This window comes from Schistocerca cancellata, chromosome 5, assembly GCF_023864275.1.
Source record: "Schistocerca cancellata isolate TAMUIC-IGC-003103 chromosome 5, iqSchCanc2.1, whole genome shotgun sequence".
Lineage (NCBI taxonomy): Eukaryota > Metazoa > Arthropoda > Insecta > Orthoptera > Acrididae > Schistocerca > Schistocerca cancellata.
The window spans coordinates 79932304-79947312 of record NC_064630.1 but is presented as its reverse complement, the minus strand read 5'-3'; the positions used below and the strand labels follow the sequence as shown (position 1 = coordinate 79947312).

At 42.8% G+C, this 15009-nt stretch overlaps 1 protein-coding gene across 4 annotated transcripts in view; it reads left to right on the top strand.

Moving 5' to 3' along the window:
* Nucleotides 1-458: 458 nt before the first annotated feature.
* The window catches only part of LOC126187351 (NEDD8-conjugating enzyme UBE2F-like), a 69080-nt gene continuing 54529 nt past the window's right edge, over nucleotides 459-15009 (top strand). The window contains exons 1-2 of one of the 4 annotated variants that reach the window (XM_049928376.1): nucleotides 459-599; nucleotides 805-927. In XM_049928376.1, the coding sequence (XP_049784333.1) occupies nucleotides 820-927 (108 nt within the window). In that variant the 5' untranslated portion in view covers nucleotides 459-599; nucleotides 805-819. Of the gene's footprint in view, nucleotides 928-15009 lie in introns of all 4 variants that reach the window. The other 3 variants (XM_049928377.1, XM_049928378.1, XM_049928375.1) reach the window with 3 other exon arrangements.

Below are 15009 nucleotides of genomic sequence, written 5' to 3'. Positions count from 1 at the left end.
TGAGTTCTGAGATGCTGAATGCTATTCTTAAAGAGCGAACAGGGCAGCTTCGACAGCACAATACGTATTTTAAGGATTACATCCTTCCTTTCTCCGTTGCAAACACAAGTGAAACAAAGCAGTCTTGCGAATGTCAGTCAACCTCACTACACCGCAGTACTGGATGAAGCAGTAGAAGATGTAGGCGTCAAGGATACAAATTCATATTTAAATTAAGATGTAAAGTGATGCATATCATCCGTTGTGAACTTTTGCAAGGCTGTTGTTTTCGAGTTACCAAGCATATGTAATTAAAAAAATACATTCACAGTTAACAAAATAAATATAAATAATGCTAGGCTGTCGCATTGTATAATTACTGCAAAAATAAATTGCACAATAATACACCTTGTTTTATTTCAGTTCTTTTATGGCTTTTATTTGTAGATGCAATTACGTTATTTCGTTTTGGAGACTTGGCAAAACTGGTTACACACTTTGTTTACATGTGTTTGTGGTTATTATCTTTGGTGCGAGTGGCCGTAGTTACAATGAATGAGTTATTTCTGTAATTTACGATATCTGTCAAAAAGCTGCAGTATCTTATGGATGTATTGTAGGTCAGTTGCCACAGTCTTTACTTGCCTTCAGATGTATGCTATTTGCGTGGAGTTTGTGTTTACTTAACCTATGCGAGTGATACCGGAGTCCCGAACTTTTCTGAATGTCTATGTTCGCGTTGGGAGTTTCATGTTCCAAATGAATTCATCCTTCTGTACGGAAAAAATAAGTGTTCTTCGCACGAGTAGCAGAACATTTTTGCAGTTTCAGACTTGTATTATGATCACCCTCACACGAAAGCTGAAGAAAGAAACTGATGCTCCTCCGAACACGCCGACCGATGCAAATAAACGCGTTTCTGTGAGGGACAAGCTTCTGGTGAAAGAGGTTAGTAAATTGTATTTCTTTTTTCTTTAAAGTAAGGAACACAGATATATGTGAAGTCAATCGCTGTTGCAACATTCAAAGCAAATAATCCACACTTTCATTTTTCTGACAATGTGATATTAATTGATTGAAAGTACAAACGAATTGCAAATACAAATGGTTCAGGAATCACTGTACAGTTAGCATTTTTATTGTTAGTGTGATCCTAATATAACTGTGCCAGTTCTAACATGCTAAGTTGTCGAAAAGTTTTGATTTCTTTGTTTAATGATATTTTTGCCCACTGTTAGAAAATTTTTAAAATTTTCGTGACTCTTACGCTCCAGTTACTAAATTTTTATGCAGTTCCGTTTCTCAGTAATGCCGATGGGTAGTGGGAAATAAAATGTTACATGCTGTAAGACGTTGCCGGCATAACAGGCCACCATTTTCAGAAAGCAGAGAACATGAGAAAGCTGTACCCTGTCCGAAAATGAATACGGTCTCATCTGTTGTCACCGATTTGCGACAGGGGCAAGCAATTGTATGTTCGTTAAAGGATAGTTGAATGTCATTAGTTGGAATGTATCTGTGTGGTAAGCTATAAAAAAATTCTCTTTGTCAGATCAGAGTTTCAGACATAGTCCTGGAATTATAAAGAATTAGGCGCTTACAATGCTGATAGATGTTAGCTGTTAATTTTTTTTATGCTGACGCTCTGGCCAAGTCATTTTAGACCAAATCGTTTCTACCAGTAGTACTAGCCCAGGGAGTTCGGACATCTAGTCCCATAGGTGTACAATTCTGTTCTGTGGGCGGTTTAACCAGTCATCAAATCAACAGTTACTGAGGAAAAACTACTGCCAGTGTGGGAAAGCGAAGTATTCAGTACCGCGTGTTGACTTTGACCCGTGATGTTATCAGAATGACGCACTTGAGCAGCTCTGGAATATCCAAATGGCAACCATGACAGACTCATAAAATCAAAATAAACATACAAAAGAATGTAACTAACAGGACGCTAATGGGTGTCGGAGGGTTTGGGTTATGGCAAACCGTTTCCCTCCCACTCAAATAAGAAAGAAACCCAAAAATAAGGTTAAAATCATTAACCTCACGTCACATAAATAAAATGGAAAATTAACCTAGCCTATATAGCTAAAATCAACTCTACAATATTCACCAAAAGCGAAACAGAGATATCAGAAACATAACAAACGATTTACGATGCACAGATGGTATCATTATATGAACAAAAATAAACTTCACATCATCCATCAACAGGGAAACACACTATTGAAAAACCATTTGTATTATAAGACCAGTATTACTATAGCACTTAACCAACACAGCTGACATGAACACTATAATTCCAACTAAAAAAAACAAAATCACTAAGACACCCATAACACATCAGTATGAATGTACATTTAGTATAATTATTTTCCATTTAGGCCTACTTATGTAGCTAAAATGAAATTCACAATATCCAATAAATACATATTAATAAATTAATTTAAAAATTGAAAAGTTATTACATACATATTAGTAACATACTTAGCTATCAAAAGACGGTTGCGCCAAAAACTTTGACTAGCAGAAACAAAATAGTTTTTTAATATAGTTTTTTAAAATAATAAAACACCATTCAATATAGAAATTGAAACACAAATTTATATAGCTAATGCTATCCTTCCCCAATACAACTACCCCATACTTAAAACTGAAAATCGTGATCACCTGTCCTACAGTAAACAGCATACAAACTAAAATTGAATGAAAATAAGACATATGCTACCTTTTGAAACAAGCCACAACAGAAAACCCCCAAAAATTCAAAATTTTTCACTTCACTTCCCAGCCAATCGGTAACCAAATTGGATACACCCAACTTTTAGGCATAAAACCACTTGAACAATTGCACCAAAAACGAGAAGTAATTTATAAATATGAATAAAAGATTGTCTGTGCCAAATCAGTTATTACGGTTTTTCTCCATGACACCACACGAGTCCACAGGTCTTATTGGGGGAGGAGTCACTTGCTATTTTTATGTGTTTTTCGTATTTCGGACATTTAATGTAGTATACCAATACTTTTAAAGGAGTAAAAGTGTGCTTGGCCTTTCACGTATATGTCTGTTAATGTATGGCTGTCAGATTTATCAAATAACCATCAGCTTGTTACAAATAACACACTTATCTGGTTTCCTAATATTGAAATTGACCACAGGATAGTGCCATTTCAACCATCACACCTTCTTCAGAATGTCTTCTTGCCACATGCTATTTACCAAACGTAATGCCTGCATATAACGATCACGCTCCACAACATTATTATATAAAGGTTCAAAGCAAAAGTCCAGTACAAATTGCTGTTGCTGACTCGGTCAGTTGGACAACTATTATGTTAATGAACATGCCATAAAGTGCTAGTGGGATTGTCTTTCACTGCAGCTATTTGCTTGTGAGGTACCATGGTTTCCATCTTCTTCTAGACAAGAGGCAATCTCACACACCTATACAAAAGATTAATCTCTAAGTCTCAAGTCAAGCATATAAAAACTGGAGTTGATAATGTCTTCTGTAATAATTATGTTAATTGTACAGAGGAGACATTCAGACTCTAGTAAATTTACAATTCATAAGACTGATAATGATTGAAAATTGAATGCAGCTAATATTATTAATTTTAATTGCTGTTGCTAAGGCTTTGATAGGTGAAGGAATTACACATCAAAGTCCTTTTAAACACACTTTTAAACTGCTCTGCCATATAGAGGGGGGAAAAGAGATTGAAACTGTGGCTCTTGTTATAGATTTATTTGAACAGTTTAAGCACACCTTTACAGTGTACATATACATGTACATGAACAGTATACAAACGACATGTCATAATCTGAGACACTCAAGAATTACTTTGGAAGCTAAATGACATCTGGTTTAATTCAGTATTTTTGCCCAATCATAATTTTAAAAATATAGAAGCTAAGCTCTTATTGAAACATGATTGGTTTAGTTTTTCTTTTTTTGTAATAGGCCTATGCTGCTAATTACAAAACTTCAATCAGTGTGAAATTACAGTTAATGATGTGTTTTAAAACAATACCGCTGTATCATCTTATTTGCTCAGTCTCTTGTATGTGTTACGTTAATAGGTAAGTTATGCTATTTTGACATAGTGATGTTAATTTCATTTATTTAGTTTCATTTGTTGTTATTTATTGCACTGCCTTCTGACTTGCTATTGTGAGCTATCAGTTGCATTCCATGAGAGAACTGTGTGTTAGAATATGAATTAATTTTAGTGGCACTTGATTATGAGTTATCTAACTGCAATGGTAGTAATTTGTGTTTGTGCGAAAGCAGTTATTCATAATTTGTTTAATATGTTCTTATACTAGTAACACACTAAATATTTCAGATGGTACATGTTAAGGTTTGATGTTTACAAAAAACTGATTCGTAGTCTTTCACATGTGTTAGATCTGTAATTCATAGGAGTACACTTCTGAAGAGTGTGTATATTTATGCATACATCATGATTTAAAAGTACCAGCTGTAGACTATTTGTGGGGAAGCTTTCGTTGTGTTTGAAGGTAAGAGTAGGGTTGTTAGTAGACTGAATAACATTGTGTTTATTGATGTAAAAATATTATATGTGATCAACTTTAAAGCTAATACTATATTGCAGTACCTGTGGTATTCTGAATTAAAATGCAAAGTTCGTATGGATGTGCATGCTTGTCCAAAGGAATACATTTAATGTATTTCGTAATAGCTGTAGTTGCTGCAGTGCCTGTTCCTTCGGACATGGATGCACGTCCAAAGGAACTTTGCTTCATAATTAAGAATAAACAGGTATTGTGATACTGCATTTATCCACCAACCAACCCCCCCCCCCCCCCCCACCCGTAGGTCCAGGGGTTAGAATAGGCCAGCGGTATTCCTGCCTGTCGTAAGAGGCGACTAAAAGGAGCCACATGTTTCAACCTTTATGTGATGGTCCCCTGTAGGGTTTTACCTCAATACTCCCAAATTTTTCCAAAGAGCGAGCCAATTGGGGAAGGGCGCCTTACATTGTGCATTGTATCCATTGCGCATTGAGATCTTTAGCCTGATTTCCCACATTGCAGTACCGCTCATTCTACGTCTCTTGGGCGAGGATACATTCCTGGGCGCAGTTTCCGCCATCCACTATGCTATGTCGCTTTCTGCACTGCCGACGACCATGGACTTCTTCGTACCTGATATTCAACATGGTAGCCAGTCCGTTGTGGTGGGGTCGCCATGTACCCTCCTGGTTGTAGCACCTCTGACAACATGGTGATCGTTCTGCTGATGCCTGTGCCGTTAACTCCTCATGTATGCCAAGGAGTAGATGCCTGTCTCCCTGGGGAATCGGGACTCCCGGCAGTGGCCATCCTGCCAGGTGGCCCTTGCTGCGGCTGTTTGGCGCCTGTGGGGAGGGCCCTTGGTCGGAGTGGGTAGCATCAGGGCGGATGAAATGAAATGAAGCGTGGCACATCTTCTCTTGCTGGTGGCCAGCCACCAGCAGTCTCTAAGCCTTCCAGGGCTCAATTTAATGCAAACACATACGAGCCCAAATTGTTCCCCTCCCTGCCCACACCATGAGAGGAATGAAAGGCTAAGAATGGCCGTGAAGCTTATTCGCCCCGCTTCCTAGTATGTACAAGAGCTGATGAGGAATCCTTTGTGTCCATGAAGCCTCAGTATTTTGTTGAGCATTTAGAGGACAAGTTTGGGGAGCTGGAGGGCTTGTCCAAAATGAGATCTGGGTCAGTTTTGATAAAAACAGCATCCTGTGCCCAGTCACGGGAGTTACTCACTTGTGACAGGCTGGGGGATGCTTCAGTTACCATCATGTCCCATAAGAGTTTAAATGTGGTCCAGGGTGTTATATTCCACAGGGACCTTCTTCTGCAGTCTGATGACGAGCTGCACGCCAGTTTAGAGTGGCAAGATGTTCATTTCGTCCGGCGTGTTCATTGGGGTCCGAGGGATAATCAGGCGCTACTGGTTCCTTCATCTTGGCCTTCGAGGGTGATACAATGCCTGAGGAGGTCAGGGTGATGGTCTACTGCTGTGACATCAAGCCCTATATCCCTCCCCTTGTGCGGTGTTTTTAAGTGCTGGAAGTTTGGCCATATGTCTACCCACTGTACTTCCAGCCCCGAGCCATAAGACTACACTTGCCCCCTTGACCACGGCAGTTGATCTCTCGGGTACTCAGTCGGTGGCAGCGGGTGATCAAGTGGCATAATATGCCTCTTCAGTCCCATCACGCCTTTTCCAGCTGTGGACAATGTCATCCTCCAGTGGAATTGCAGTGGTTTCTTTCCACCACCTTGCTGAGCTCCAACTTCTCAGCCTTCGCCCTTTCTTCTGCATTGATCTCCAGGAAATTTGGTTTCCGGCAATGCAAACCCCCACCCTCCGTGGTTATCGGGGTTATTGTAAGAATCGAGCAGCTTATGAGAGGGTATCTGGTGGAGTCTGTGTCAAGGTCCTTAACACTCTTTACAGCAAGTGTGCCCCTCTTCAAACACCTTTAGAGGCTGTTGCTGTTCTGGTGTAGACGCCTCAGGCTGTTAATATCTGCAGTCACTATTTTCCACATGATGGTGATGTCCTGCAGCATATATTGGCTGCGCTGATAGCCCAATTGCTGCCACATTTTCTGTTATTGGGCGACTTTAACGCCCATATCCCTTTGTGGGGTGGGTTGGAGGCTCCAGGCTGAGGCACTGTCATTGACCAAGTCTTGGCACAGGTCGACCTTTCTCATTTAAATAATGGTTACTCCACACATTTCAGTGTGGCGCATGGCACGAACTCAGCCATCGACCTTCTGGTCTGCACCCCTCACCTTCTACCATTTGTCCAATGGAGTGTGCATGACGACTTGTGCGGTAGTGATTACTTTCCAATCTTTGTCACTGCTCCAGCGTCACTCACCTGGGCGCCTCCCCAGATGGGCTTTGAATAAAGCTGACTGGGACTTGTTCGCCTCCATTGCCACTCTGGAGCCTCTTTCTCATGGTGCCATTAATGTGGTGGTTCACACGATCACCACAGGCATCGTTTCTGCCGCGGAATCTACAATTTCCTGTTCTTCCAGGTGGATGACTTTGCCTTGGTAGTCACCGGAGATTGCTGAGGCACTTGAAGATCGCAGGCCTACCCTCCAGCGTCATAAGTGGCACCCATCATTGGAACACCTCATTATCTTTAAATGGCTCCATGCCCAAGCCCGACGCCTTATTCGGCGATGGAAGCAGGAGTGCTGGGAACAGTATGTCTCTACCATTGGCACTTGTACCTCTCCATCTCAGGTTTGGTGCAAGATTAGGTGACTATCGGTATCAGACACCCGTCAGCGTACCCGGGCTTTCCCTGAATGTAGCAGTCTGTACTGAATCAGACAAGATTGCAGAACTGTTAGTAGAGCATTATGCTCAGAGTTCCACTTCTACGAATTACCCTCTGGCCCTCTGCACCCTGAAAGAGCATTTGGAAAGCTAGAGCCTTTCATTCCATACGTGCCACCCCGAATCATACAATGCTCCATTCAGTGAGTGGGAATTCCACAGTGCCCTAGCCACTTGCCCTGATACGGCTCCCACGCCGGATCGTATCCATTATCAGATGCTCAAACACCTCTCAGTGGACTGCTAGCAACACCTCCTCGAACTTTTCAACCATCTCTGGGTTGAGGGTGAGTTCCCCTCTCATTGGCAAGAAAGCATTATCATCCCAGTGTTCAAGCGTGGCAAGAACCCCCTGGAGGTGGACAGCTAGCGCCCAATTAGCCTCACCCATGTTATGTGCAAGTTGCTCGAATGCATGGTGAGCCAGAGGTTGGAGTTGGCTACTTGAGTCTCGGGGCCTTCTGGCTCTATCCCAGGGTGGGTTCCGTAAGAGCCGCTCTGCCACTGATAATCTGGTCTGCTTGGATTCTCCCATCTGCACAGCATCTGGTTGCCGTCTTTTTTGACATGCAGAAGGCGTACGAAACTATGTGGCAACATCACATCCTCACCACACTTCATGGGTGGCATCTTAGGGGCCCACTCCCACTTTTTATTCAGAATTTTCTGTCGCTTCATTCCTTCTGTGCGCAAGTTGGTTCCTCCCATAGTTCCTCCCGAGTCCAGGAGAATGGGGTCCCGCAAGGCTCTGTCTTGAGTGTCTGTCTCTTTTTATTTGCTATCAATGGGCTAGCTGCAGCTGTGGGAATGTCTGGCTTCTTTGTATGCTGATGACTTTTGCCTTAGCAGAGCATTATGCTCTCCACTGGCATTGTGGTTGTTGAACGGCGGCTACAGGGTGCTATCTGCAGGGCGCAGTCTTGGGTTGTCACACATGGCTTTCAGTTCTCAGCTGCCAAGACCTGCATCATGCATTTCTGCTGGCTTTGCTGTTCACTCTGAGCCACAGCTTTGTCTTGACACCGAACCTCTTGCCGTGGTGGAGACACATCGGTTTTTGGGCTTGCTTTTTGATGCCTGGTTGACGTGGCTCCCTCCTATTCAGCAGCTTAAACAAATGTGCTGGTGGCATCTTAACCCTCTTCGCTGCTGGGGTGCCAATCGGTCTACCCTCCTATGACTGTATCAGGCCTTGATTCAGTCCCGTCTTGATCACAGGAGCTTGACTTATGGTTTGGCATCGCCTTCCATGTTGCAGTTGCTTGACCCCATACTTCACTGCGAGATCCGACTCGCAACTGGAGCTTTCCGCACAACTCTGTAACAAGCCTCCTACAGGGTGTTTCAAAAATGACCGGTATATTTGAAACGGCAATAAAAACTAAAAGAGCAGCGATAGAAATACACCGTTTGTTGCAATATGCTTGGGACAACAGTACATTTTCAGGCGGACAAACTTTCGAAATTACAGTAGTTACAATTTTCAACAACAGATGGCGCTGCAAGTGATGTGAAAGATATAGAAGACAACGCAGTCTGTGGGTGCGCCATTCTCTACGTTGTCTTTCTGCTGTAAGCGTGTGCTGTTCACAACGTGCAAGTGTGCTGTAGACAACATGGTTTATTCCTTAGAACAGAGGATTTTTCTGGTGTTGGAATTCCACCGCCTAGAACACAGTGTTGTTGCAACAAGACGAAGTTTTCAACGGAGGTTTAATGTAACCAAAGGACCGAAAAGCGATACAATAAAGGATCTGTTTGAAAAATTTCAACGGACTGGGAACGTGACGGATGAACGTGCTGGAAAGGTAGGGCGACCGCGTACGGCAACCACAGAGGGCAACGCGCAGCTAGTGCAGCAGGTGATCCAACAGCAGCCTCGGGTTTCCATTCGCCGCGTTGCAGCTGCGCTCCAAATGACGCCAACGTCCACGTATCGTCTCATGCGCCAGTGTTTACACCTCTATCCATACAAAATTCAAACGCGGCAACCCCTCAGCGCCGCTACCATTGCTGCACGAGACACATTCGCTAACGATATAGTGCACAGGATTGATGACGCCGATATGCATGTGGGCAGCATTTGGTTTACTGACGAAGCTTATTTTTACCTGGACGGCTTCGTCAATAAACAGAACTGGTGCATATGGGGAACCGAAAAGCCCCATGTTGCAGTCCCATCGTCCCTGCATCCTCAAAAAGTACTGGTCTGGGCCGCAATTTCTTCCAAAGGAATCATTGGCCCATTTTTCAGATCCGAAACGATTACTGCATCACGCTATCTGGACATTCTTCGTGAATTTGTGGCGGTACAAACTGCCTTAGACGACACTGCGAACACCTCGTGGTTTATGCAAGATGGTGCCCTGCCACATCGCACGGCCGACGTCTTTAATTTCCTGAATGAATATTTCGATGATCGTGTGATTGCTTTGGGCTATCCGAAACATACAGGAGACGGCGTGGATTGGCCTCCCTATTCGCCAGACATGAACCCCTGTGACTTCTTTCTGTGGGGACACTTGAAAGACCAGGTGTACCGCCAGAATCCAGAAACAATTGAACAGCTGAAGCAGTACATCTCATCTGCATGTGAAGCCATTCCGCCAGACACGTTGTCAAAGGCTTCGGGTAATTTCATTCAGAGACTACGCCATATTATTGCTACGCATGGTGGATATGTGGAAAATATCGTACTATAGAGTTTCCCCAGACCGCAGCGCCATCTGTTGTTGAAAATTGTAACTACTGTAATTTCGAAAGTTTGTCTGCCTGAAAATGTACTGTTGTCCCAAGCATATTGCCACAAACGGTGTATTTCTATCTCTGCTCGTTTAGTTTTTATTGCCGTTTCAAATATACCGGTCATTTTTGAAACTCCCTGTACTTGTGGAGGCTGGCGTCCCACCATTCCGGATCCAACGACTACTGGCCGCTTATGCTGCACATGTTTGAAGCTTGCCCGGGCATCCAGATTACTGTTTCCTGTTGCCCAATTCGATCATTCATCTTCCAGAGTGGCGGTCCCGGTCAGGGTGTATGATCTTGGTTTGCGTCTGGGCTCTTTTCTCTGGGCTTGAGTTTTTCCTTTTCTCACCTCGTTTCTGGGCCCATATATGTATACCCCCATGTTGTGTGCCCCACCCATGCCTTCAGCTGGATTTGGTGCAGGGCCCAAAGAAGTCCCTCCTGAGGTCCTCCGCAACTTTCTTTCCATCCTTGCCGCATTTCATGGCTCTGATGGGGTCTATACCGACGGTTTGATGGTTGCTGTTAGAGTTAGTTATGCTCTTACTCTTGGGGATCATTCTGAAAAACGCTTATTGCTGACTGGCTGCGGTGTTTTCACTGCCGAGCTGGTCGCCATCTCTCGTGCCCTTGAGTATATCCGCTCCTGCTCAAGTGAGTCCTTTGTTATCTGTAGTGACTCCCTGAGTGGTTTATGACCTATTGACCAGTGTTTTCCTTGCTCTCGTGTGATGATGGTGATGCAGGTGTCCATCCATACTCTTGCCTGTTGCGGCCACTCATGGTTTTTATATGGACCCCGGGTCATGTTGGCATCCCGGGTAATGAACGTGTTGACAAGCTGGTCGAACAGGCTACACAATGTGCCACTGTTGTGTTGAATACTCGTTAATGTTAGTGTCTTGCCTGTCATGAAGATTGAGAGGCAAGTAGCAGAGACATCAAGTCATGTTGCAATGTCAACCTGCAGTACTTCAGATCCTGCTCAGCAGACATTTTAACAGTTCTCTCTCATGAATACACTTAAACAAAAAAAGAACAAACTCAACTTTTCCCCAATTCTTTAATTGCCGCGATTACCCAGTTATGTACCTTGCGTACATTGTGCTAGCTGTCTTGACAACCGCTTCATCAATTGTCTTAGGTTTCATTCATAATTCATTATTTCATTTTAAAGTCAATGTTAGCCACATTTTTTCCCAAATGCTTTCAGGACTTCGTCACTTTAATTATCAGTTGATTATACGTGGGATATATAAGATTTCACAAAACTTATATTGTCGAAACTTATGTCCCCGTCTTTTATCTTACACACTCTTTTCACCCTGAGCCTTTTGAGACTGGTCGGGTACTGGTCCACTGGGACACTTCTAAGAAAGAATGTCTATAGCACTATAAAGTATAAACTCTATTTGTAAAATTTACCATTGCATAACTATTAGAAGCAATTACGGGAGTTCCAGTTTTGTGGTCAGCATAGCATTTGGTAGAATTGAGATGTGAGGGTTTGTGTGCAGTGATTTTGTAATGAACCATGGACCATGGACCATGAACCATGGACCTTGCCATTGGTGGGGAGGCTTGCGTGCCTCAGCGATACAGATGGCCGTACCGTAGGTGCAACCACAACGGAGAGGTATCTGTTGAGAGGCCAGACAAACATGTGGTTCCTGAAGAGGGGCAGCAGCCTTTTCAGTAGTTGCAGGGGCAACAGTCTGGATGATTGACTGATCTGGCCTTGTAACATTAACCAAAACGGCCTTGCTGTGCTGGTACTGCGAACGGCTGAAAGCAAGGAGAAACTACAGCCGTAATTTTTCCCGAGGACATGCAGCTCTACTGTATGATTAAATGATGATGGCGTCCTCTTGGGTAAAATATTCCGGAGGTAAAATAGTCCCCCATTCGGATCTCCGGGCGGGGACTACTCAGGAGGACGTCGTTATCAGGAGAAAGAAAACTGGCGTTCTAAGGATCGGAGCTTGGAACGTCAGATCCCTTAATCGGGCAGGTAGGTTAGAAAATTTAAAAAGGGAGATGGATAGGTTAAAGTTAGATATAGTGGGAATTAGTGAAGTTCGGTGGCAGGAGGAACAAGACTTTTGCTCAGGTGATTACAGGGTTATAAATACAAAATCAAATAGGGGTAATGCAGGAGTAGGTTTAATAATGAATAAAAAAAATAGGAGTGCGAGTTAGCTACTACAAACAGCATAGTGAACGCATTATTGTGGCCAAGATAGACACAAAGCCCATGCCTACTACAGTAGTACAAGTTTATATGCCAACTAGCTCTGCAGATGATGAAGAAATAGATGAAATGTATGACGAGATAAAAGAAATTATTCAGGTAGTGAAGGGAGACGAAAATTTAATAGTCATGGGTGACTGGAATTCGTCAGTAGGAAAAGGGAGAGAAGGAAACATAGTAGGTGAATATGGATTGGGGGGAAGGAATGAAAGAGGAAGCCGCCTTGTAGAATTTTGCACAGAGCATAACTAAATCATAGCTAACACTTGGTTCAAGAATCATGAAAGGAGGCTGTATTCATGGAAGAAGCCTGGAGATACTGACAGGTTTCAGATAGATTATATAATGGTAAGACAGAGATTTAGGAACCAGGTTTTAAATTGTAAGACATTACCTGGGGCAGATGTAGATTCTGACCACAATCTATTGGTTATGAACTACAGATTGAAACTGAAGAAACTGCAAAAAGGTGGGAATTTAAGGAGATGGGACCTGGATAAACTGAAAGAACCAGAGGTTGTAGAGAGTTTCAGGGAGAGCATTAGGGAACAATTGACAGGAATGGGGGAAAGAAATACAGTAGAAGAAGAATGGGTAGCTCTGAGGGATGAAGTGGTGAAGGCAGCAGACGATCAAGTAGGTAAAAAGACGCGGGCTAATAGAAATCCTTGGGTAACAGAAGAAATATTGAATTTAACTGATGAAAGGAGAAAATATAAAAATGCAGTAAATGAAGCAGGAAAAAAGGAATACAAACGTCTCAAAAATGAAATCGACAGGAAGTGCAAAATGGCTAAACAGGGATGGCTAGAGGACAAATGTAAGGATGTAGAGGCTTGTCTCACTAGGGGTAAGATAGATACTGCCTACAGGAAAATTAAAGAGACCTTTGGAGAGAAGAGAACCACTTGTATGAATATCAAGAGCTCAGATGGCAACCCAGTTCTAAGCAAAGAAGGGAAAGCAGAAAGGTGGAAGGAGTATATAGAGGGTTTATACAAGGGCAATGTACTTGAGGACAATATTATGGAAATGGAAGAGGATGTAGATGAAGATGAAATGGGAGATAAGATACTGCGTGAAGAGTTTGACAGAGCACTGAAAGACCTGAGTCAAAACAAGGCCCCGGGAGTAGACAACATTCCATTAGAACTACTGATGGCCTCGGGAGAGCCAGTCATGACAAAACTCTACCATCTGGTGAGCACGATGTATGAGACAGGCGAAATACCCTCAGACTTCAAGAAGAATATAATAATTCCAATCCCACAGAAAGCAGGTGTTGACAGATGTGAAAGTTACCGAACTATCAGTTTAATAAGTCACAGCTGCAAAATACTAACGCGAATTCTTTACAGACGAATGGAAAAACTGGTAGAAGCCGACCTCGGGGAAGATCAGTTTGGATTCCGTAGAAATGTTGGAACACGTGAGGCAATACTGACCTTACGACTTATCTTGGAAGCAAGATTAAGAAAAGGCAAACCTACGTTTCTAGCATTTGTAGACTTAGAGAAAGCTTTTGACAATGTTGACTGGAATACTCTCTTTCAAATTCTGAAGGTGGCAGGGGTAAAATACAGGGAGCGAAAGGCTATTTACAATTTGTACAGAAACCAGATGGCAGTTATAAGAGTCGAGGGACATGAAAGGGAAGCAGTGGTTGGAAAGGGAGTGAGACAGGGTTGTAGCCTCTCCCCGATGTTATTCAATCTGTATATTGAGCAAGCAGTAAAGGAAACAAAAGAAAAATTCGGAGTAGGTATTAAAATTCATGGAGAAGTAGTAAAAACTTTGAGGTTCGCTGATGACATTGTAATTCTGTCAGAGACAGCAAAGGACTTGGAAGAGCAGTTGAACGGAATGGACAGTGCCTTGAAAAGAGGATATAAGATGAACATCAACAAAAGCAAAACGAGGATAATGGAATGTAGTCAAATTAAGTCGGGTGATGCTGAGGGAATTAGATTAGGAAATGAGACACTTAAAGTAGTAAAGGAGTTTTGCTATTTAGGGAGTAAAATAACCGATGATGGTCGAAGTAGAGAGGATGTAAAATGTAGACTGGCAATGGGAAGGAAAGTGTTTCTCAAGAAGAGAAATTTGTTAACATCGAATATAGATTTAGGTGTCAGGAAGTCGTTTCTGAAAGTATTTGTATGGAATGTAGCCATGTATGGAAGTGAGACATGGACGATAACTAGTTTGGACAAGAAGAGAATAGAAGCTTTCGAAATGTGGTGCTACAGAAGAATGCTGAAGATAAGGTGGGTAGATCACGTAACTAATCAGGAGGTATTGAATAGGATTGGGGAGAATAGAAGTTTGTGGCACAACTTGACTAGAAGAAGGGATCGGTTGGTAGGACATGTTCTGAGGCATCGAGGGATCACAAATTTAGCATTGGAAGGCAGCGTGGAGGGTAAAAATCGTAGAGGGAGACCAAGAGATCAATACACTAAGCAGATTCAGAAGGATGTAGGTTGCAGTAGGTACTGGGAGATGAAGAAGCTTGCACAGGATAGAGTAGCATGGAGAGCTGCATCAAACCAGTCTCAGGACTGAAGACCACAACAACAAGTATTGGTATGTGTGTGAATCGGTGCTGTGCACCTATGCACAATCATTAATCTTTTCTCATTCCATCCCATTA